Source organism: Aulonocara sp. 'chitande type north' Nkhata Bay, linkage group LG4 (genome assembly GCF_057382095.1).
Source record: "Aulonocara sp. 'chitande type north' Nkhata Bay isolate Kocher_YH1m ecotype deep benthic linkage group LG4, A_spYH_male_GT1.1, whole genome shotgun sequence".
Taxonomy (NCBI): domain Eukaryota; kingdom Metazoa; phylum Chordata; class Actinopteri; order Cichliformes; family Cichlidae; genus Aulonocara; species Aulonocara sp. 'chitande type north' Nkhata Bay.
The window spans coordinates 10,516,461-10,539,134 of NC_141347.1; the positions used below are offsets into that span (position 1 = coordinate 10,516,461).

Genomic DNA, 22,674 nt, shown 5'->3' on the forward strand with positions numbered 1-22,674 from the left:
ATGGCTTACAGCTTATGAAATCCCCAAATTCAAAAGCTCAGAAAATTACATGAAATCAATAAAACAAGAATTTTAAATACAGAAATGTCGGACCTCTGAAAAGTATAATCATGCATATGTTTGGGTCCCTTTTGCATGAATTACTGCCTCAGTGCGGCGTGGCGTGGACACTCTCAGCCCGTGGCACTGCTGACGTGTTATGTGAGCAGCCTTCAGCTCTTCTGCATTGTTCGGTCTCATGTCTCTCATCGTTCTCTTGGCAATGCGCCATAAATTCTCTGTGGGGTTCAGATTAGACGAGTTTGCTGGCCAATAAGCATCGTAATCCCATGGTCATTGAACCAGGTTTTGGTACTTCTGGTAGTGTGGGCAGGTGCCAAGTCTTGCTGGGAAATGAAGTCAGCATCTCCATAAAGCTCGTCTGCAGAAGGAAGCATGAAGTGCTCCAAAATGTCCGGGTAGATGGCTGCGTTTACTCTGGACTTAAAAGCACACTATCACTCACTATGTGTTAATAGACCTCTCTGCATTGAATCATACTTGTTATTAATTTCTGGCTCTCTTCCGTAGCATGTCTTCTATCCTGTCACCCCAACCGGTCGCAGCAGATGGAGTTTTTCCTTCCCACTGTCCACAAAGTGCTTGCTCATAGAGGGTCATATGATTGTTGGGTTTTTCTCTGTATGTATTATTGTAGGGTCTTTCTTACAATATAAAGCGCCTTGAGGCGACTGTTGTGATTTGGCGCTATATAAATAAAACTCAATTGAATTGAATTGGATCAGCACCAGCAGATGACATGACTTCCCAAATCAGCACAGACTGTGGAAACTTCACGCTGGACTTCAAGCATCTTGGACCTTTCCATTCTTTCTCCAGACTCTGGAATCTTGGTTTCCAAATCAGGTGCAAAATTTGCTCTCATCAGAAAAGAGGACTGAGCAACAGACCAGTTCTTTTTTCTTTAAGACGTTTCTGACATTGTTTGCTGTTCAGGAGTTGCTTGACAAGAGGAATATGACATTTGAAGCCCATGTCCAGGATCTGTCTGTGTGTGGCTGCTCTTGATGCACTGATGTCCAACTTCTTTTGCAATTACCGTTTGAGGTTTCCTCCTTATGGAGGCTGTCAGTGATGGTTTTCTGGTACAACTGTCATGTCAGCAGCCTTCCCCATGATTGTGACTCCTACTGGACCAGACTGAGAGACCATTTAAAGGCTCGTGAATCATTTGCACCATTTGCAGGTTATTAGATTAATTAGCTGATTAGAGAGTGACACTTTGAGCCTAAAATATTGAACCTTTACACAATATTCACATTTTCTGACCTTTTGAATTTGGGGTTTTCATAAGCTGTAAATCATAACCCTCAAAATTATAACAAATAAAGACTTGAAATATCTCGCTATGCATGTAATGCATCTATATGATATATTAGTTTCACCTCTTAAGTTGAATTACTGAAATCAATGATTTTTGCATGGTATTGTAATTTTTTCGAGTTTCACCTGTAGCAGCCTAAGTTTGTCTAACATGATCGTTTTCTTTTTTGTTTGTTTGTTTTTGTTTTTTTCGTGCACGCGCGCACTACGCGTACTGTCATATGTCTCCCTAACCACTTCCGGGAAATAGGGCGTATGTGAACCACATGACGATCCCTCGCCTCGATTCCTCGACGGGAGCGAATGATGGTTATTACGTGGACCGTTTGCATGACAACGTGGCGGTAAGAAGCCAATAAGAACTTGCCTTGAAACGTTTCCCTCCCGCCCCGCCTCCATACTTATTATTGGTTAGAGTTTTCTTTAAGGCACTGATGATTGGATAGCTGTGTATCTAAACCCGCCCAATTGCCATTGTTATTTAAAGTTAGCGTTTGCCAACGCGGACTGTTTCTGGAGTGACCCTCTACCTGTATATTGTAAAAAGTGGCGCAACAAAGCTGGTGAGTTCATCTTTTTCTTGCATGTAAAAAGTGATGTGTGGTGTATGACAGAGCTTTTGTGTATTTATTCTATCAGAACTTTAAAAATGAATTTCAATGTTAAGAGAGCGAGAAAGTGATTATGGATGCTTTTACCTCATGATGACATGAATCGTTTACTGTGATTTGACGCTGCGGATACCAGATTTTTCTTTTTTCATCAGTGTCAATAATGCATTGTTGCTCCTGAACTATTGAGCTTGCAGACGACTTTTAAAGCAAAGAAATAAACAAGAATGACCAGCTCAGAAAAAATGCTGGGAAAAGACTGAAGAACTCAAATTGTATGTCAGTAAAATGAGTTGTACTTATTTTGTTGAATGAAGTACAGTCTTCAAATGTTGTTGGTTCTTCGTTGTCTCCTATTCATTTATATCCCTGTGCATTTATAAATATCATATACATACATATATATACATATATATATATATATATATATATATATATATATATATATATATATATATATATATATATACATTGCAACTTTCAGCTATTGTGTTTTATTCCTTGAGTAGTGTACGTGTGTTTTGTAATAGTGTATTGTGTGTTATACTTTGTGCTGTGTTCTCTCATATGGTCTGTGCTCTCCATGTGAATTTGACTTTTTGTCTTCTCTTCACCCCCTGAAGTCAGTTATGATGCTGCTGAATTCATTAGCATCGCTCTACTTCCTGGCCGCTGTTGCCTTTGCTGTGCCTGCTCAGGAGAAGCGCATCCATCACCAGCCTGATCTGAGTGACCACGCCCATGATGATGCTCACAATTTCCAGTATGACCATGAGGCCTTCCTGGGTAAAGAAGAGGCCAAGACCTTTGACCAGCTGACTCCTGAGGAGAGCAAAGATAGATTAGCGTAAGTTGGACATACTATCACAGATTTTCTAAACTATCCAGTTCTGCCTCAGGGGCGGCTCTAGAGAAATCTTATTCTGATTTCCATGGTGTGGCGAAAAATAAAAGCCATTTCTTCACACATATGCATGTGTTAAATTCCCTAATATGTATTACATATATTACATGGTAAAATACATCAAATGCAGTAAGTATGCACATGTTTTGTATAAAACGTGTATACTTACTTAGTCTGTAACTTTCTTAATGGTTTTAAACCAAATAATGAAACATTTCAGTTACATGAAAAAATATAATTTTGACTTTATTTACTGTATAAATAAAAATACGTACGTATAAAATTCAGAAAGATACACAATATGAGGTGGATACAAGTCTAACTTAAGTTTTACACTCACATTCACCTAAATATACACAAAATGTCAGAAATCTGCACTGTCATGAACAAATGGATGATTTTTCACCAGATATTTAAACCTAATTTTTCATAATTTATTGACTTTAAATTTATATTCAATGTAAATTGTAGCTAGGCTCTAAGGCATAAAACTAGGCTGATACTAATGTGTTAATCTAACTGGAGCTTTCGATTCTGTGTAATAATGAATGAATGACAAACTTATAGCTGTTCTGTCTAAGTATGCTCCATTTCAGAATTTTTACCATTCGATGAAAGTACCCTGAGACGATTAAAGAATGTGCCTCTAGTCAAAATGTAATTCCCATTTCAAAAAACAGTTACAGAATCTCTAATACTGTATCTAATATCTAATATGTTACAGTCCATGACAAAGTGGCTACAATAATTTGGTTGAATCTAATAAAGAAGCATGAAGCTTGCATGTTTTCTTTATGCCTCCATGGGTACTCCAGCTTCCTCTCACAGTCGAAAGACGTCAGTGTTTATAATCCAGTGTTATTTGAATTTTGTCATGGGTGTAACATACTGTATTGGTGAATGTAGCCTGTGGTCTAAAGCATTTCAGCACTTAGTAAGACTCATTACCCAGTTCAGACTAGAATTTCACATACTCCACATTGACTAGAGCCCAAATAGGACAGTTGGATATAAAAATTAGCATTTGATACAATAGTCTGGACACTAGACATAATCATGACTTGAAACTTCTCCATCTCCCTTCACAGGAAGATAGTGGACCGTATCGACACTGACAAGGATGGCTACGTCAGCCACGGAGAGCTGCATTATTGGATCAAACACCGACAGAGGAGGTACATCGAGGAAAATGTTAACAAACACTGGAAGGACTACGACAAGAACCAAGATGACAAGATAAGCTGGGAGGAGTATAAAAACACCACCTATGGCTACTATCTGGGTGTGTGTGAAACCTTAATAGTTCGATTTTTATTCTTTTCCTTTTTTCCCTATTTGATCAAATTTCCATAATCTCCTTTTCTGCCTGTTCCGCTTTTTGCTTTTAGTATCACCATAATAGTGGAAAATAAATGTTTTAATTACAGTAGAGACTAACATTGATTTCTGTAAACGGCACAGTGGATGAAGGGCGCAGTGTTATTTAGCAAGTGGAAATGCAAATGATTCAAATTTCTAGAGTTAGGATTATTCCAACGCAAGTTCCATCCAAAGCCCAATCACTCGATCACTGATTGTTTTCTCTCAAAGTGAAGATTTACTTGTGTTTCCTAAAGTTTCTTAAAGTAGAGGCAGAGCCTTCAGCTATGAGACCTCTCTACTATACAACTAGCTCTAAGTATTTAGAAATATGCTGGGAAACATGTCACCCCTTTTCACTTCCTTTGTGTTTATACACCACTACTGCTTGTCATTAAATTTGGCCTTTTCTGTCCCATAGTTTGAGTTTTGTGTGCTTTACTACTTTTCTGTTTCTCGTCAACCAAGTGCCAGTGGATTGTCCACACCCAAAAGACAATGATGTGCTGAAAATGAATCTTTTCTTTTCTTAGGAGAGGAGTTTGATGATATTGATGACAAGGAGACTTATAAGTCCATGCTCAAAAGAGATGAAAGGCGCTTTAAGACGGCTGACCGAGACAGTGACGGCATTGCCACACATGAGGAGTTCACTGCCTTCCTTCACCCTGAGGAGTTTGATTACATGAAAGATTTGGTAATTCAGGTAAAGCCTACTACTGATTACCGGGATGTAAATGTAAATGGGGCAAATTGTGTCTATCACTGGATTTTTAATTGTGAAAACTGAATGATATTCTTATGCAGGAAACTGTGGAGGACATTGATAAGAATGGGGACGGGAAGATCAACTTGAAAGAATACATCGGTAGGTTACTTACTTGACCATTTGAGCAGCTACTCTCTGCACTGGAGGCTGTCAGTCCTAAATGTGTGTATTATTCTTGTTTCACAGGTGATATGTACACAGCCGAGGATGGGGAAAGTGAGCCTGACTGGGTCCAGACAGAGAAGAAACATTTCTCGGAGATCAGGGATACCAATAAGGTAAAAGATCCTTAGTTCTTCAAAATGAAACAGATTTTTTTCATTAAGAAAAATAATACCTATAAACACAGTTATGGTACCAATTTGACATAAACCCATAAAAGTAAAAGGATTCGTTTCAGCCTCAAAAAAAATGGTCACATTGCTTACATTGAGATAATTGTTGATGTGAATTGGTACTATATAGATAAAATGGAACAGGCAATGGCTACATTGCTATAACCACTAGCATTTTCCAAGGTTTTTGGGTTGGTCCAACTTTAAGAAGCTGCTACTCCTGGTAGCAGATTCTCAGTGCCACTTAGGAGGTTTTAGACTGTTACGGTTACTTTTAAATGTTCTCTCTGTGTTTAGGATGGGTACCTGGATGCTGACGAAGTAGGACAGTGGGTTTTGCCTGGAGAGGTTGACCATGCTGACAATGAAGCCAAACATTTGATCCACGAGACAGACACTGACAAGGTAGACTAATCGTTGTTTAAATTCTAAATTCTTTTAATTCTGGTAGCTTTTTTTCTGGCTTTATTTTGACATTAAAAACCAGAGCAATTACGTTTATTTACCAGTTCATTTTTCCAACAATGTAGGTGTAGCCGACGAAAATACAGCACTTTATTTGGTCCGTCATGAAAAATAGTGGCAGCTGCCAAACATACTTCCATGTAAACAATAGCATTGTGCAAAATTCTTGAGCCCCTTCTTATATCCGTGTATTTTGTTTCCAAGACTTTCTTGTACATGTTAAAGGTGGTGTTGAACAATACTTCTTCAGGCTTCCTGAAGGTCTTTCAAAGTTTGTCTTTGAAAATGATCAGGTACAAAGACTGGGTTTAAAATGATTGAAAAAGTGGAAAGGTGATTGTCAAAAGCTGTCCTTAAGGAAGAGAAACAGGGGAAACCAAAGTAGTATAATTAAAAGCTAGTGGCAATTCAATTTATTTATACAGAGCCAAATCACAACAACAGTCGCCTCAAGTCACTATATAATCAACAACCAACCCCCTATGAGCAAGCACTTTGGCGACAGTGGGAAGGAAAAACTCCCTTTTAACAGATAGAAACCTCCGGCAGAACCAGGCTCAGTGAGGGGCGGGGCCATCTGCTGCGACCGGTTGGGGAGAGAGAAAGAAGACAGGATAAAAGACATACTGCGGAAGAGAGCCAACAACAGGTCTGAATGATGAACCCAAATTTGAAATGATTGATTCAAGGTGTTGTCAGTATGTGTGGAGGAGATCAAGAGAGAGGTAAAACAGTGAATAGCCATCTGTAAAACACAGCTGATAGTCTGTTATGGTTTCAGAATGAATATGAGCCAGTGGTGTTAACAATCTTGTCAAACTTGGTGAAATAATGAACAGTCAAGTTTTGATCTGCCATGCATTTTGGAAAGTGTGATGGCAACAGCTTCATTTTCCAGCATGACAGCGATCACAAACACACTGCATACCTGAATAGAAAAAAAACACACAATGGAGGCCTATCAGTAGCAGTGGACTGGCCTCCCCAGAGCCCAGACATTAACATTAAAGAAGCAGTGTAGGATTGTCTTGATAGAGAACACAACATCAAAAGAAGAAGTTTGGAATCTCCTTCAGGAAGCCTGGAGAATCGCTGCTTAAAGAAATGACAAGAAAACTTGCTTGAGAGTGTTAAGTTTCTTTTGAAGAATAAATGACTTGCAGACTAGAACTGTACAGTCTGTTTTTACCTGTATATGCTGTACAGAGTGATTTTGTATGCTCCCCTAACCCCTAACCCTTGTACAGGGTGTATCGAAAAGCTATAGACCAAAGTAATGGATTTAGAAGCTTGAACTAAATTTTAAAATTCATAGTTACACATGATGTTTTAGATACAAATCAGTTTTATTTATAAGGCACCAAATGACAACAAGAGTTGGAATTTATTTTAAACAGTAAAGACCCTACAATAATACAATGCAAAAGTTACAATGTTCACAAGTACTCAGTGCGTCCCCATTAGTGTCCCCTTGGGAAGACCATATGATAGTCTTACTCGTGTCATACTTTTGCAGGCATGTCTGGAGTCATTGTTACTCCTATGCTACCTACTGACAACCATGTGATACCCTCAAACACCCTCTTTCTAACAGTACATATTACAATCATTACTGGTGAACGTTTGTGCAATTCAAGCACTTTGAAGTTGGTTTAATTCTTTTTGATCATTTCCATGTATTTTGAATTTTTAAATAAATTGCTGCACCTGTTTCCCTTTACTTTTTCCAGCAAAATATAAAGAATGAGCGGTGGCTCAAGACCTTTGTACAGTACTGTAATAAGTATAAGAGTTCCAGCATTTTGGAGAGTTTGGTCAACACAGCGCTAACTTAAAATCACTTGTCTTTGAAATAATTGTGTTAATTTTGGATTAATTATTAACAAGCTTCTTTCTGTCTCTTGCTTTCTTCATTACTCCTTCTTTTCCTTCTCTCACTCAAACTACTAAATCAATGAAACCAATGGATGGAATCTGGTGACCAAACAACAGGATGAGAGAATAACCAAGAAGGAGATTCTAGCCAACTGGAACATGTTTGTGGGCAGTCAGGCTACCAATTATGGTGAAGACTTAACGAAGAAGCACGATGAACTTTGATGAAAATGTAGCTATGGGGATATCAGAGTAGGCGTGGGACTTGGGTCTGGATTATGCTGTTTTAGTTGTGTAATCAATAATGTTCTTATAACAAGCAGCATGTCAAAATTTGCTATCAAATGTTTGTCTGAGTGTGTGGATGGGAGGGTGTGGGAGAGATTAAAGTCTTCTTTTTCTACAATTGTACTTATTATTCTTTAGTCACATTATGATTTAAATTATTACAAATATAATTGTCAGAGTTGTTCTCGAATTGTGTAAGATAGTTGCTGGTTTCTGCCTTTTTCGTGATTAAGTTTAGAGTTGCAGTGTGTAAAGGTAGAGTGTTCGCCCCATGTTTGGGGGTTGGGGGTTCAAATCCACCGAATGGCTACCCTGAAGTACCCCTGAGCAAGGTACCGTCCCTACACACTGCTCCCCGGGGGCTGGATTGGTGGCTGCCTACTGCTTCACTGAGTGAATGGGTTAAATGCAGAGAGTAATTTCCCTACAGGGGATTTATAAAGTATACAAAAAACATATTACTGCTAGATGACAGTAAGTTGCAGATTGTAGTCAACTGAATTATTTGTGTATAATCCTAGCTACGGTGGCTGCTGCAGGACAAATATGTTTTAGCCAATTAGCCAAAAATAACATTTAGACTGTACACCATAATGGCTGTGGCCGGCCACTTTCCTTTTTCTCAATCGCAGCCAGTCAGCACGTTTGTACACACTACAAGGTCAAAACTTAGGAATGGATGAGAACTAAAACATGGTGGCTTCCACAAATCGCTCTAATTTATTTTTAATGGATTAATTAGGAATTTCTAGGAAAGCATCAGTTTGCTGGAAGACATAATTACACAATAATCAATGTACATTTGAGTACAACATTCTTTTTCTCTTACAGTTCTCAATCGCTCTGGTGCAATGTTAATTTCATTGGGCATTTTATCATGGACCTTCGAAGACCTTTTTTTCCTGATGAAACAAGACGATAACTAAATAAAAACAAATGCACATGAATAAATAAAATATTAGCGGCTTTTGGCAGATATATGACATCAATTTCGAAATAATACAGCAGCTTGTTCTTGAGTTATTGCATTCAGAAGATACTTTGAGATCAAGATCACTGGGATTCAACCCGTCCAGTGTTTGTATTAGATGCACCTCTGGTATCAATTTGAAACGCTTGTGTTTCCTTGTTCTTGAGTTATCGCATTCACAAGCTTGGGTGTCCATGTCGCCTGCCCAACAGGATGACTACTCAGACTACTTAGCTTAAACCTTGGGGAGGGGACACGCATTTAGGCAGACTGATGATCAAATACGTATCCTCTCCAAAGTCACTGCGGGGAAAAAAAAAAGGTAATTTATAGAGGACAGACAGTGTGCATTAAGTGTAGGGGACAAACCAGTAACAAAATGTGTGTTTATCATTAGTGTTATCATTTTTGTCTATCACCCACCATTTCAGACAGAGATTCAGTTCAATCTTATTTACAGCAAAAGTCGCCTCAAGGTGCTTTATATTGTAAGGTAGAGCCTACAATAATCAGAATGAGAAGATCTGAATTATCTGGGTAGCAGACCATCATTTGCATTAGTAAATTTTAATAAAAGATTATTTCCATCGTTCACATCCATTACAAACAGATGCATTCCTCTGGAGAGGGACATGCTGAAATTATGACTTATAATTTTACAGTATTATGGTATCAAACTGTTTTCTGTAGTGTACAGTTTAAGCTAAGTAGTCTTCAACACGGCAGATGACTATGTCATGAACATTAAAGTGCACTGGCTTATTTCAATAAATGCCATTCAGTAATAAGCAGCTTAGAAAAAAGTGTCAAAGTGTTTAATGTATTTCTTTGCAAAAGACAATACAGTGAAGTGAGGAAGCATGGCAACTAGCTCCACCAAGGGTTAAATACTTTGGCACAAAAACCAGTATTGCTCTTTCTTATTGTTTCTACACATACTTCCCTACTAAAGACTATTTGCTACTGTATTGATGTACAGTAATAACCCCCCCACCCCCAACTATCTATGAAAGAGCAAGACCGATTCACTGTCAGTAGTAACAGTGAAATTGCCTGTCAGTTAAAAGCAAATATAAACATGTTCTCAAAAGAGATTTAGTTGAAAGAAATAGAATGCATACATACTCTAAATCTTGTGTCATATTTGCACGTCATGAAGATTGAGATTTTGCTCCAGATCGACTTCACAGCATCACACAGCTGGCGCAGATTTGTCAGCTGTACATCCAAATTTCCCCTTCTACCAAATACCAAAGGTGTTCTGCTCTAAGTGAGATCTGAGGACTGGAGTATATTGGAGTACAGCATTTATCCAGGTCCATTTGTAGCCTCAGTTTCCTGTTCTTAGCTGGTTGATCTGCTTTAAGGTGCAGTTGAGTGAGCGGTGAGAACTGACGTTCGCTGGATATTTCCTCTTTTTTAGACCATTCTTCATAAACCTGAGAGTTGGGAGAGCACCCTGTCTGGCATCAACAATCGCCACATTCAAAATCACATAAATCATATTCTACCCCATTGTGATTCTTAGGCTGACTTGGCCATGTCCACCTGCCTAAATGCTTTGTGTTGCTGACATGAGATTGGCCAACTGGTTATTTGCTTTAACAAACAGTTGAACAGGCATTACCAAATAAAGTGGCTGTTGAATGTATGTCATGTGACAGCAATATACATATACACTTGGACAATCGAGTAGTTGTGCTATATTCTCAGATTGTATACAGTTTTTTTCTCATGCATATAGTTTCAAACGTATCATTTTGCTTTTCTCAATTTCAGCAATTTTGTGAATTTTAAATAGATCTTTGAGATTTCATAATGTCCCGACCAATTCTACACAGCAGTGAAAAGAAAAATCAAGTCCAAACAAAAACACTGAAAGGAAGCCTTTTGGAATAACGTGCAGGATATGCTTTGCTAAAACTAAAATGTATTATTTGGGAACAGATGAGGTGATGCTTGTTTTGCATTAGTTTTTAATGTGTGTTGATTTGCAACATGAATTCGCATCCTTTGCCTTAATACTGAAAAAAACAAAACACAGGAACAGAGCGCTGCACAGTGAAGTTTCAAACTGAGCCTCCGCGGATATCTGGAAATGCTAATGTATCTCTCTGTACTGTAACATAATTATAACAATGTTCAAACAATCATATCTAATGAAGCGCTTGGTCAGTACACATTGTAAAAATGATTAGCCTACAAACATAATTTGTTCTAAAGTAAAGATTTTACTGTTAGACTCCATAAGAATATAAAGTATTCAGTTCAATTCAAATTGCGTCAAGCATCCCTCTACTTTGCTCATCAGGATGGCCGTCTGAGTCTACCTGAGATACTTGACAAGATGGACTTCATCAAGACCAGTACAATGACCGACTATGGAGGGATGAGGGTGGATGGCCGTGATGAACTGTGACTTCAGTTTGGTCCCATATACAAATGTTTTACACAAAAATCTATGACTTGTGAATATTTTCTTATCTGAATTGATTCATCCTATACAAATTTAAAACACTTAAGGCCACACTTATCTTACAAAACTGACTCATCTTTAAACTGGGGTACATGTTTATTAGTAATACATTTTTATTCATAATTCAATTCTTTAAATTTTGTATACATTTTCTGAGCTACAGGGAGTGTTACAAGAAACTACTGTTTGAGTTTCTACAGAGTTTCATCTACTTTTTAGCCTTAGCAGGGCATACTCTCTTACTGCTTTCTCCACTTCACCCGAGGAAAGCGTGGGAAGTGGGGGTGTGGTACTGTGGTACTATGGAGACTGCAGGTTTGGACACAGCCCAGTTGACTGATTCACTAACATACACACAGTGACAAAAATGTCAAGAAAGCATGTTTCAAAGTAAGAACATTACTGTGCATATCTAAGTGAATGAGGCCCGATGTGAAGATCTCCATCATGAACAGTGAAGCAGCTCAAATTTAAACAACAACAGATCTGCTTAGAACAGGACTTCATGCATGTTTAGAGCACCCACTCAAGTTTGTCAGACAATGCATTGGATTGTAAATTCCATCTATGATATGAACACAATAAAAACATTGAGACATTGCTTTATTTATAACTAAACTTACCTGTAGTCCATAAAAGCTGAAAAAATGTAAATACACTGGTACTTGTACATTTCTGCTCTGACTACTCAAAGCACTTTTCCTACAACACACACACTTTCATACAGCATATTTATGCACATCCTTACACTCGGCTAAGCATCAGGAGCAATTTGGAGATCAAAGACACTAAAGTGTGTGGACCACTAACCTTCTGATTAGTTCACAACCTGCGGTGCCTCCTGAGCACAAAATAAATCAAACCAAATAATAATAGTATGGATTTAAGCCTTAAATGCTGATTTATTTAAAGGAAATTGTTGACATTAATCTGTAAGAAACATTTGGATGGCAGTTTCAGCAAATCTGTGTTGTACAGTCAGCGGAAGCATTTTCCAGCAAAATAAAAATACATTCAGGAGGAAATACTGTCAAGCAAAAAGTCATAAGACATTATAAAGTAAGTTAGAAAGTTACAGAATGAGCACCACTGTGGAGTCTTCGGTCGCCTCACGCTTGCATCACTGGACGAGCCTCTTTGGCCGTGAGGTCAATCCCAGAACCTGCAAAGCCGGTTCCACCCTTTCAAAACACAAAGGACCACAGTACAGTTAAAGAGAGAAAAAGTCTCTGCTCCTCAAAAATCAGCTTTCAAACAGCGAACCACGTTTTCTGTGTCTGCCAGGTTGCAGCATGACACCTCTGATTTCTGAGTGACAGCAACAGAATTCATAACATTGGGATGAGTGTTCAAAAATAAACATTTGAAATCCTTTAAAAAAAAAAAACTGTTAGAATTATTTTTCACATACCCTCTGCAGTGGAATAATGTCTTTTTCAGAAAGTTTGTCTCCCGTCAGAGGATCAGTCATGTCCTTTCTGATCAACTTCTCCACACACTCCTGCGTCACCACAGCGCCCCTGAACACAGGACACATGTCACATAGGGCTGTGCGATATGACCAAAATCTCATATCCCGATATAAGACATCTATCATCCCGATAACGATATAAATCACAAACATTTTACATTTTCTGAAAGTTCTGCGAATCTCGGGCAGCTCGACTTGCGTGAAGTGTTTCCAGCTGGGTGTCGTGTAGCTGGAGTCGAGTGTTTTAACCGATGCATGAAACTATACATTTTTAGACATAAGTTGTAACGGCCGCTTATTACACTTAGTATTTATTACACGGCGTGCTGCGGGGAAAAGCCTGTTCTAACGTTTGAGTCTAAGGTTTATTTTTTAGCACCTGACGGCTCTTTTTTGCTTCTCATCTGTAAATACTCTGCATACTCTTTCACGTGATTCAATTTATTTTGAAAAGTCTCAACAGGATCTTGAGCTTTATTCTGAAAGGTTTATGTGGAAAATAAACAAGCGGACACGTAATGGTTTTACCGTCGTTGTTGCTAACGACAACACATAAAAACAGGTGCTTGTCCGTCCTTAGCGTGGTTATATTATAAGAGAAAGAGAGAACTTTAAGAAATGAATATAGCCACTACAGTGACCATCAAAACGATGAAAAGAGTTTATTTTGCGACACCACGAAACAAACGATAGTGTAAAATGAAACGATAGATGTTTTTATATCGTCATCCGATATATATGGTTATATCGAACAGCCCTAATGTTACATATCCCCTCACACTCCAGAGAACATTGGACCCCATTTACTAACATTAGGGTGGAAATGATTTTATCCTGTGCAAAACATACATTTGTGTTCAAAATTTCTGTCTGATTTATGAAAGACGCGTAGCAGCTGATTCTGTTGTAACTCGGAATCGTTCGTAACCAGCAGCCATGTGAAAACTCCACACAATTTGCACACTGCCCTGCCCACATTTCTCGATATAAAGAAACACGTTGACAATGTTGTAGGAGAGAAGCCTGACTGTAGAAAATGGAATAACAGGAACCCGAGGTTTAAGGAGAAAGAAGTACAAACGCACGGTCTGTCATGGTCAAGAGAGAGCTGAGTGTTAAAACCAAAGTGTTCAATGATCCCCCAGACAAGCAGATTTATGAAAAACCCTTATAGACGAGGGACGGAGGTTGCTGAGGACAGGTGGGACTGGGCTTACTGGTATTAATTTGTACTAGTAAAAGTAATTTTAAAGACTTGTGCTCTAATTCTCAAGACAGCCAGGCTGTCATTTGTTGGTACGCATGGTCAGAGGGACTTCTAAATTTGTTCATAAACAAATACAGGTGGCACTCACGATGGTCGAAGAACAGCACAGGGAACACTGTTGCCCAAGACGTCTTTGGTCACTGTACATATGTACCTGTCCTGGAAAGAAATGACAAAATTATACAGCCTCAAGACAAAGTGAAGTTACCAGACTGATTACTCACAGAATTTTCATCTAAGACACAAAACAACTTGACTTAACCAATAACACACACAGCTGTTAAAAGGAGCTGCCATAGAGAAAGCTAACATCTTCCTGTGTGAATCTTCTAATTCAAATTCTGACTACACCTGCTTTGTTTATTCTTCAATTTAAATAACTTGTATTCACAGCTACAAAGAAGCGTGTAATGTAATGTTTTAGAAAAACATGCTAACAGCTACCAAGTCTGAGGGCTTGCATATATGAGATAAAATTTCTGATGCTCTAAGCCTGACAATCTATTTCTGTGTGCTGAGTAAACTGACCTGGCGGGTGAGCAGGGCAACTCGATCCAGACTTGGGTCCAAGGGGGTGAAACGCACTGTGATAAGCTCATTCATCTTAATGGGTTTTCCAGACATTGGACATAACACAGTCTTGCTCTGACAGATGTTAGAGATGGACAGAAAAGTGCAGCCATTACAAAATTATGCCATTACATTTTTAATAACTACTTCCCATAAATACTCAAATTTAGCAGTAAATATATTTGAGTAAGCGTAGTCACTAAGCTGTAGGAACTCTGTGACACCCTAAGATGTTTCCACATGATCATGATGTCAGGTCAACCTGACATTGGCCTCTGAAAGAGGGTCAACATCAAAAAGAGGAACGCAGAGTAAACATTCATACACTAAAACACTGACTAATAAAGTAAACAGGTAAACCTGGCAAACACACACAAATCTGGCCCACTTGTGCTCCAAGGTCTATTACACCAGCATTTTTAAGTAATTTCATGGCGGGTAGTTAACAAAGAGGTGTTCCTGTTTCTCTTTCACCGGTCTGTTTAAAAAAAAACAACAAAAAAACCCAGTGTAGCTCAACTCCTTCCTCGGCATGAGAAACATCATCAGTCACTCACTGGTTTCTTGAGAGCAGTGGGCTTGGCCTCTGGTGTCAGTGAGGGAATCCAAAAACTGGGCAGGCTCTGGCTGGAACTTGCAGCTGTGGCAGCACTGGATAATTCTCCAGGGCTGCTCTGTGTCCCGTCCTTCTCACTTCCAATGTTCTTACCTGAAAAAAAGAAAAAAGCAGTTTTGACAGAATTGTATTCATTATAAAAAATGTCTTAAAAAGAGTTTGGGTGCATTAAAACAACACAAGTGACGACAGCAGCAGCCATAGCGCAGAGTCTGTGGGGTAGAGTCTGAGCTTTGGTTCCCTCTTGTGGCCAACATCGTAAGGTATATTTTGACAGTCATGCACGCACCAGATGTGAAGGGGTTGATAGGTTTAGATACAATGCTGTTCTCCTTTGTTTTAAACCTCTCCACTCTCTCTCGCTCTTCTGACTTGGACTCAAGTTGGTTGCTGCTCCTCTGCGCCTGCTTCTGTTTCTCGTACGCCTGAAGAAATCAAGGAAGAAAATAAAGCCAAGCACTCACAGTTCTAGACAAGAGGCCATTATTTCTTAGAGAAAGCTCTTTCATATGTGTTGGCTGCAGTGTAGATTTTATGTTGTTTGTTTCATTGTTTACAGGAGTGACTATGAAGCAAGTTCAACATATCCAAGCTCTGTTTGGATTAGCTGGCTTAGCAAAGCCTAAAAAAACCCAGTCGCAATGGCGCTCATCAACCTTCTTTTTTAAGTGCGCTCTTTCAGGGTCTGTGTGCACTTGTATAAAAAGTCATTTAACTTTTGTCCTGCACAAAATGCATCAACAGTTAATATTTTAAATAGAGTTTTTTTATGCTATATGCTGTGTAACATGTACAGCTGAACATTAGAGCTCTGAAACTTTAAACTTTAAAATTTACTCATTGTCTTCTGGTCTGATGTGGAAATCACCTTATTGCCAAAGTCAAATTCAACTTTCTACTCAGTATTTTTGGTATTAAATATCAAACAAGCTCTGTTAATTCTGTCTAATCAAAAATATCAAACATTTTCTACATCACCAAATGAATACATGTAGATTCCAGTGACAAATAGCACACACCCCGATGATTAAGCCTTGATTCATAAAACAACCCCATGGTGTTTAGCTGTGGACGTGACTGTCCAAGCACCTGTGAGGAATTAAGAACAGTTAAGTGAGTTACTTACTTTCATCTTTTTGGCAATCTGTGTCTTTTGGTGAAGAATATATTCAAGAATGGCCTGTTTTTCATAGAGGTATCCATCTGGACTGGTCACACAAACAGAAACATGACAGTGTTACACATATGCTAACATTAGATCGTATGCTTTAATGTGTGTGTGTTTATTAGAGCTTATTATAATTACTCATAGTTCAATTAAATATGATTAATAACTAATTAAAAATATATAAAGCTTGGGAGCTCAGGTCTATTTGTCAGAAACTGTAGAATGCTGTGGCACAGAACTTGACCACTAGGTGAAGTCTCCTGACCTGTAATAAGATGGAGTTGGTGTGTGTTTGCTGATCACTTGCAAGACTGCACGACTGCCAAACAAGCATGATGCCAGATCTGTTTGACCTGGCTAACTGTGGTAACTGGTTGATACCAAGGCTCCCTGGATTAGACGGACTAATTTCGTTTAAATTACAAAGGAAAAATCTTACAGTCTGATGTCTACAGTGAAAGAATCTGGTTGTTTTTTTGTGCTGTGGAGTCATTCTGCTGACGATGGTTTGGATTCATTTGTCCTATTATAAGAATAGGTCACTTGCAGTAAAGCCTTATTCACAAAAATACTACGCAGATCTGGTGCACAAACCCACCATTTCAAATGCTTTTGTTACTAGTTTTTGACATTGTTGACATGTTTTAAACCTGCCACTACTGTGTTGCTTTTTGAGAACTTTTAGCCAAATTCACTTTGTTCTATTTATTTAAGTTCATTTTAACTGACTTCCTGTTTTAAAAGGTCTGGCAGTAATCAGGCCTGGTGTCACTAGGAGGGGAAATTACTTTTCCACGTAAGGCCATGCTGGCTCGGAGAGACACCCCCCCCCCCCCCCATGATGAATGAAATCATTTAAAAGTTGAATATGTTAATATCAACTCTGGAGCTCCACAGGATTGCAAACACAGTTGTATTAAAGAATGACGGCTCCCCCTACAGACCTGTCACAGCAGCTCCTCCTGTTCTATTGCAAGTAGTTCACAATTTGCTCTGTAGCTAATAAAAAAAGCCGTGCAGAGTGTTGTTGTTAAATCAGTTCAGAACATTATACACATCCTGTACTATGTCACTGACACAGCCTCTTGCCTGTAGCTATCCATAAATATAATTTAGAATTCGTCTCCACCAAGAAACCACCTGATCACTCTGCTCCTCTCTGTCAGATGCTAGAGGTCTATAAAAACCAAACACCTAAAGACTACAGAACCACGTGACGAAAAAGAACTGAATTCATTAAAGAAACTGCGTAGTATGATCTAAGGTTCATTATAAATAAATTCATGAATGTATTCATTTATTAAGGCTGTTGAGAGTTTATATAAAATGAAAATTCCTTCCACATTTTTATATATAAAGGATAAAGGAATACCACTCTATTCAAAATTCTACTGTAATTATTCAGTTAGTGATGAACTGATCCCCTGTGTGCAGGTGTTTGTGTGTTGGAGTAAAAAACATACGTGACAACAGGATCCCGACAGGGCTGCAGGGACAGGCAGCAGCAGTCAAAGTCTTTGACTGCATCTCTGCCAAGTCGAACACTTTGCGTCCCGTAACCAGAGGCCGCTGAGCAGGATCAGAGTTACATAATGACATGACTAGAGATTATACAGAAAATCATGTCCTCTTTCTGACCGGACTAATCTGAGAGAACAAAGACAAGAACTCGCAGCACTGAGGATGTCTCACCTGTATCCTTCTTCTTCTCGTGGTATGTGTAGACAGCTCCAGCTGTGCAGTTCTTTCCATGGCGAGTCATTGTCCTTCGGGTTTTTTCTAATTTAAATGACAAAATTCATAATTTGTCTCATATTTGGGAAACTATTTTGTTACAGCTGATGATATAAGCAGAGATATCTAACATTAGCTGTTATGCTAACATTAGCTGTTATTTCAAACTTCGAAAACACACTGCCAAACCAAACGATTGAAAAGAGGGCAACAGATAAAAAGAAACAAAAAGGCCAGTTGGGACTAAAAAAGTTTTACAAGCAAATTATTATTACCAGATCCGCTTAACAATCTTTTCTTAACGCAGACTACAGCCACACGCACTTCTTCCTCGTTGTATTTTCTTTTGTTCTTCTTCTCCGCGTTACTCGAACACTGGTGAGTGACCAGAAAACCACCCAAAAATGACACTAGCGCCGCCATGTGGAATGGAGTGGAATAGAATTTCTCAAGAAACAAAAATAACACACACAGACAGACACACTAAGGAAACCCCTCCTATGCTCTCAATCAAATTTGTCTGTCTTAGAATTTTGTTAATGTTCTTTTGTACTACAGCAAGTTAAAAAAAAAGAACAAATTTAACTTCAATTTAAGTAGGCTCTTGATCCTCTGCTATCTTTCTCATATATCTGTGTAAGCTCTCAGTCATCCAGGTTTAAGGAGTCTGATATTGAACAATCTTGGTGTTTTTCTTTACTTGTTTTTATGGAGATTTCCCCCAAAACAATGATTAATCACTAATCACTTAATAACTATTGATAGACTGGTCTAATAAGTGGCCTTATTGAGAACTATGCATAGCTTGTCCTTATTTCACCAAACACGGTTACCAAGATGTGGCGATAGATTTTTTTTTTTTTTAAAAAGCCACTAGGTGTCGCTATGGATGAGGGTGTCAGACTGTTTCAAAACCTCAATCCAAGTCCTGCACAGCTGCATAGAAAAGCCTCGCTTTGCCCATCCCTACTCGTGTGTTACTTCCATCATTAAGGATTTTTTTTTTAAATTTCCATTAATTAGTGTCCATTACTCAGTTTTTGCCATTATAAACTTCAAGCACTCCACTGTAACATTATCAGATGATCCTCTCTACTGGTCCTCTTGAATTTCCCCCATCCTTTATCAACATCATATTTTATATCTATATATATCCATGCAACAAAAAAAACAAACAACTTCTCTGTTACCTTTACACAGTTCTTTTTTCTTTTTTCTTTTTTGTGTTTAATTTAATATGTACAGTTGATTAAATATGTAGTGAAAAAATAATGTTATCCATTTATGGACTTTTCTCTACATGATGTAGAGTTGTTGTTAATATTATAATGCTGTGCTACCCACCACAGTTAAAACGTGTATTCTCCCCACATGGGCCATATCTATGTCCCTTCTCATAGTTAGGGCACTTACATTTTTTTTAGTTTTAAGTTTTCTTCTGCACACTAAAGCTACACATCCATAATTTTAGCACTGAAAAGAAGGAGCCTATCTGCAAAGCTCAAAAATCTTATTTTAACTTTGTCTGGAATACAGACTTTGAAAGTCCAAAAGGACAGACAAACTATTAACTCAGTTTTCAAGTAAGCAAAAAGTTCTAAACAAGAAAACACACTCTGGAAACTATCTGAAATAAAACTGAATAAATAAGGTACCTGATGTAATATCACACTCACCTTGAACCCATCCGTCACACCTTACCACTGTGTTGTTGTCCTCAAAAGTGACCTACACTGGCCTCACATCTTCAAATATTTCTCAGTTACTCCTGACTTCTGTATGCACACAGTTTCTCTCTTGGTACCTGACCATCTGCTTTCTCTAGATCTACAAGGACACAGTGCAACTACTCCTGACCTTCTCTACACTTCTTCAACACTCAAAGCAAATATTGCATCTGTAGAGTTCTTTCTCTCTATGAACTGCTGCTCACTTGTCATCAGCTCCATTCGTAATCAAGCTTCAACTTTAACTTTTTTTAAATTTGGGGTAGCTGTAGCTCGGGTGTAGAGCAGGTCACCTATGAATCAGAAGCTTGGTGTGATCCCAGTCTGCTCCAGCATGCGTGCCAAAAAAGTTGCTCTCTGATGCAGCCACCGGAGTATGAATGTGTGTGAATGTGAATGAGGAAAGTTGTGTAAAGTGCTTTGAGTGCTCAAATAGAGTAGAAAAGTGCTATATGTGAACCAGTCCATTTACCATCTAACATGCTATTAGTAAACTTCCATCTCACAGAATTTTAGCTAGTTGTACATTGGACTTAAATGATAAGAGTCCAACATATCTCTATATCTATCTTGTGAATTCCTTTTTTGCAATGTTTTTGTAGTATATTGTTTTGTCTGTGCTGTTCTCTTCTGGGCTTCATTTACTACTATGAGTCTGAAAAAAATCTGATCATTTTCTTCTCTTTACTTGGTCTCCTCCAGTGTGACCATCCTGGTTTCTTTATATTAGAGGTCGTCACTCTCCTCTTCACTCTGTTTAGCCAAATGCTATGCAAGGTGAACAAAATGACACCACTATGAAAATAAAAGCAATCAGGTCTGATTGAGATCATTTTGATTTTTTTGGTGTTGTTATTGGTTATACAAGTCACAACACCAAAAGATTAAAACCTGTAAAATCACACTTCAAAATTTGCTATCGCACTGCACTAAGCCCAGCCACAGTCTTTCCTATGAATTTCTCCTTTAGTCATATTTTTGAAATTAAACCCATGCAGCTATGATTAAAATAATAGCACTTGATGATGGGATGAATCCCCACTTGACTCTATGGCCTCCAGATCTTCTGACAACCTGTGACCACAGGGGTGCTTCTTCATATATAAAATCACTTAAAAGAGAACACACACACACACACACACACACACACACACACACACACACACACACATTTATATATACAACCATGAGGTCCATTTTCTGGTGACTGCAGGTGAGGATTATCTGTTCTAACTTTTATTGCTATTAAAGAACACTCCTTTTAATTAGACTAATAGACTCTAATTATTAAATTGAGGTTACTGATGCATCACACAGATGAAATTAGAACTTGATTTTTAGCCCATAGTTTCTGTGTTTTGTTGCCTGGATATCACCAACACTGTATAATATAATAACTTAAATGAAAAACTACATATGTGTTTTCGCAACACGTTCTCACTCCCAACTCGTCAAACGTGTGACGCATGGTCAGGCTCCCTCTGCTTCACTTATGGACGCGCAGGGTACCCCCCTCGCGTCGGGAATTGACGTGAAGGGTCCTCCGATTGAAGAGATTGCCGCGGAAGTGCCTGTTGTCGGTATATTTAGACATTTTCCAAATCACATTGTAGTGACGTATACAGAACACAATAAATTATATTATGTAAACAACTACCTGAGAAACAGCAGATACAGCAGAGGAATTAATTATAGGCTATTACTTTTGTATCGTTTATTGCATTTACAGAGGGAGTGATGTATGCTGGGTAATGGCACAGCTAGCTACTGGGTGACTTTATTCACCCGCTTCGGCTGTTATCAGTCCATACAATGGGCGTTATTAGCACAAATCAGTCCCATAGATATGGGCCATCTCCTGCTAGATTGTTCAGAAGGTTGTTCTCATCCATCCAGATAGATGATCACTAACGGGAGCGTGGAAGACTCCAGAATCCACTTTGGCTGGAATCCGGTGGATACAGCAGTGTGTACAGTAGGGGTGCAACAATACTCGTATCGATATTGAACCGTTCGATACAGTGCTTTCGGTTCGGTACGCATATGTATCGAACAATACAAAATTTGTAATTTATTTTATCAACTTTCCTTCTGACGATGCTGTCTGTGTTGAGCGCTCAGTGAATCTGCGTTTGACTACTCCGCCTAGGCTGCACTGTCGAGCGCAGATCCACTGAGCGCTCAACACAGACAGCATCGTCAGAAGGAAGAGCGCAGGGCAAGCTAGCGAGACAGAAGTTAAGCTCTCCTTGCAACATGGCAAATTGAACCTCCCCCACCCTCATTCAGGGGCCCGTTCTTCGTACGTCGCTCACTACATCCAACATCAAATGACACATCCAAGACCAAACCATCGCGCTAACCGTGAGCTCGCTAATCCGGTTCTCCGAACACACCTGCTGTTGACGATTAGTACAGCTGGACGCAGTAATGTGACATCACTGGGTGTCATAAAAGGGGCTACGCATCGATAGTAGAAACATTGATCGGCAACCCTCTGATTGGTCGGCGAAAATGTCGACGGAGCGCGCTCGGCTCAGTATTTTTCGGCAGCAGAGCAAGAACTCGTGAGTGAGGGATTTCAGGAATTTCAGAGTTTAATCAGAACGCAAGGGAACACTGCAAAGGCTGCAAAAACAAGGAGAGAGGGCTGGCAGAAAGTTGCTGACAAATTAAACTCGTAAGT

General features: G+C 38.8%; 2 protein-coding genes across 3 annotated transcripts; one reads left to right on the forward strand and one right to left on the reverse strand.

The window, feature by feature from the left end:
• The first annotated feature begins 1,818 nt into the window (after window positions 1-1,818).
• On the forward strand, window positions 1,819-12,029 carry rcn3 (reticulocalbin 3, EF-hand calcium binding domain). 2 transcript variants are annotated; one of them, XM_086288323.1, is made up of 8 exons: window positions 1,819-1,946; window positions 2,618-2,841; window positions 3,987-4,180; window positions 4,791-4,963; window positions 5,065-5,125; window positions 5,213-5,304; window positions 5,659-5,766; window positions 11,271-12,029. In XM_086288323.1, the coding sequence occupies exons 2-8, from the start codon at window positions 2,624-2,626 to the stop codon at window positions 11,376-11,378; spliced, it is 954 nt and encodes a 317-aa protein (XP_086144449.1). In that variant the 5' UTR covers window positions 1,819-1,946; window positions 2,618-2,623; the 3' UTR covers window positions 11,379-12,029. The 2 variants fall into 2 exon arrangements, with proteins under 2 accessions (XP_086144449.1, XP_086144448.1); XM_086288322.1 differs by lacking the exon at window positions 11,271-12,029 and adding an exon at window positions 7,819-8,107.
• Window positions 10,974-18,684, reverse strand: nosip (nitric oxide synthase interacting protein). Its single transcript, XM_086288321.1, has 10 exons — window positions 18,537-18,684; window positions 18,220-18,306; window positions 17,991-18,096; window positions 16,486-16,567; window positions 15,649-15,784; window positions 15,301-15,452; window positions 14,702-14,818; window positions 14,262-14,332; window positions 12,847-12,955; window positions 10,974-12,616 (listed from the first exon to the last, which is right to left on the reverse strand). The coding sequence occupies exons 1-10, from the start codon at window positions 18,682-18,684 to the stop codon at window positions 12,545-12,547; spliced, it is 1,080 nt and encodes a 359-aa protein (XP_086144447.1). The 3' UTR covers window positions 10,974-12,544.
• Window positions 18,685-22,674: the final 3,990 nt, after the last annotated feature.

What these genes read in the sequence shown, in the direction of transcription:
- nosip (XM_086288321.1), bottom strand. Translation starts at nt 18,684, where the DNA reads ATGGCGGCGCTAGTGTCATTTTTGGGTGGTTTTCTGGTCACTCACCAG. An exon ending in CCACTGCTCTCAAGAAACCA is followed by an intron (nt 14,819 to 15,300) that starts GTGAGTGACTGA and finishes AACATCTGTCAG; the next exon opens with AGCAAGACTGTGTTATGTCC. An exon ending in TGTGCTGTTCTTCGACCATC is followed by an intron (nt 12,956 to 14,261) that starts GTGAGTGCCACC and finishes TCCTGTGTTCAG; the next exon opens with GGGCGCTGTGGTGACGCAGG.
- rcn3 (XM_086288323.1), top strand. Translation starts at nt 2,624, where the DNA reads ATGATGCTGCTGAATTCATTAGCATCGCTCTACTTCCTGGCCGCTGTT. An exon ending in CACCTATGGCTACTATCTGG is followed by an intron (nt 4,181 to 4,790) that starts GTGTGTGTGAAA and finishes TTCTTTTCTTAG; the next exon opens with GAGAGGAGTTTGATGATATT. An exon ending in AGATCAGGGATACCAATAAG is followed by an intron (nt 5,305 to 5,658) that starts GTAAAAGATCCT and finishes CTCTGTGTTTAG; the next exon opens with GATGGGTACCTGGATGCTGA.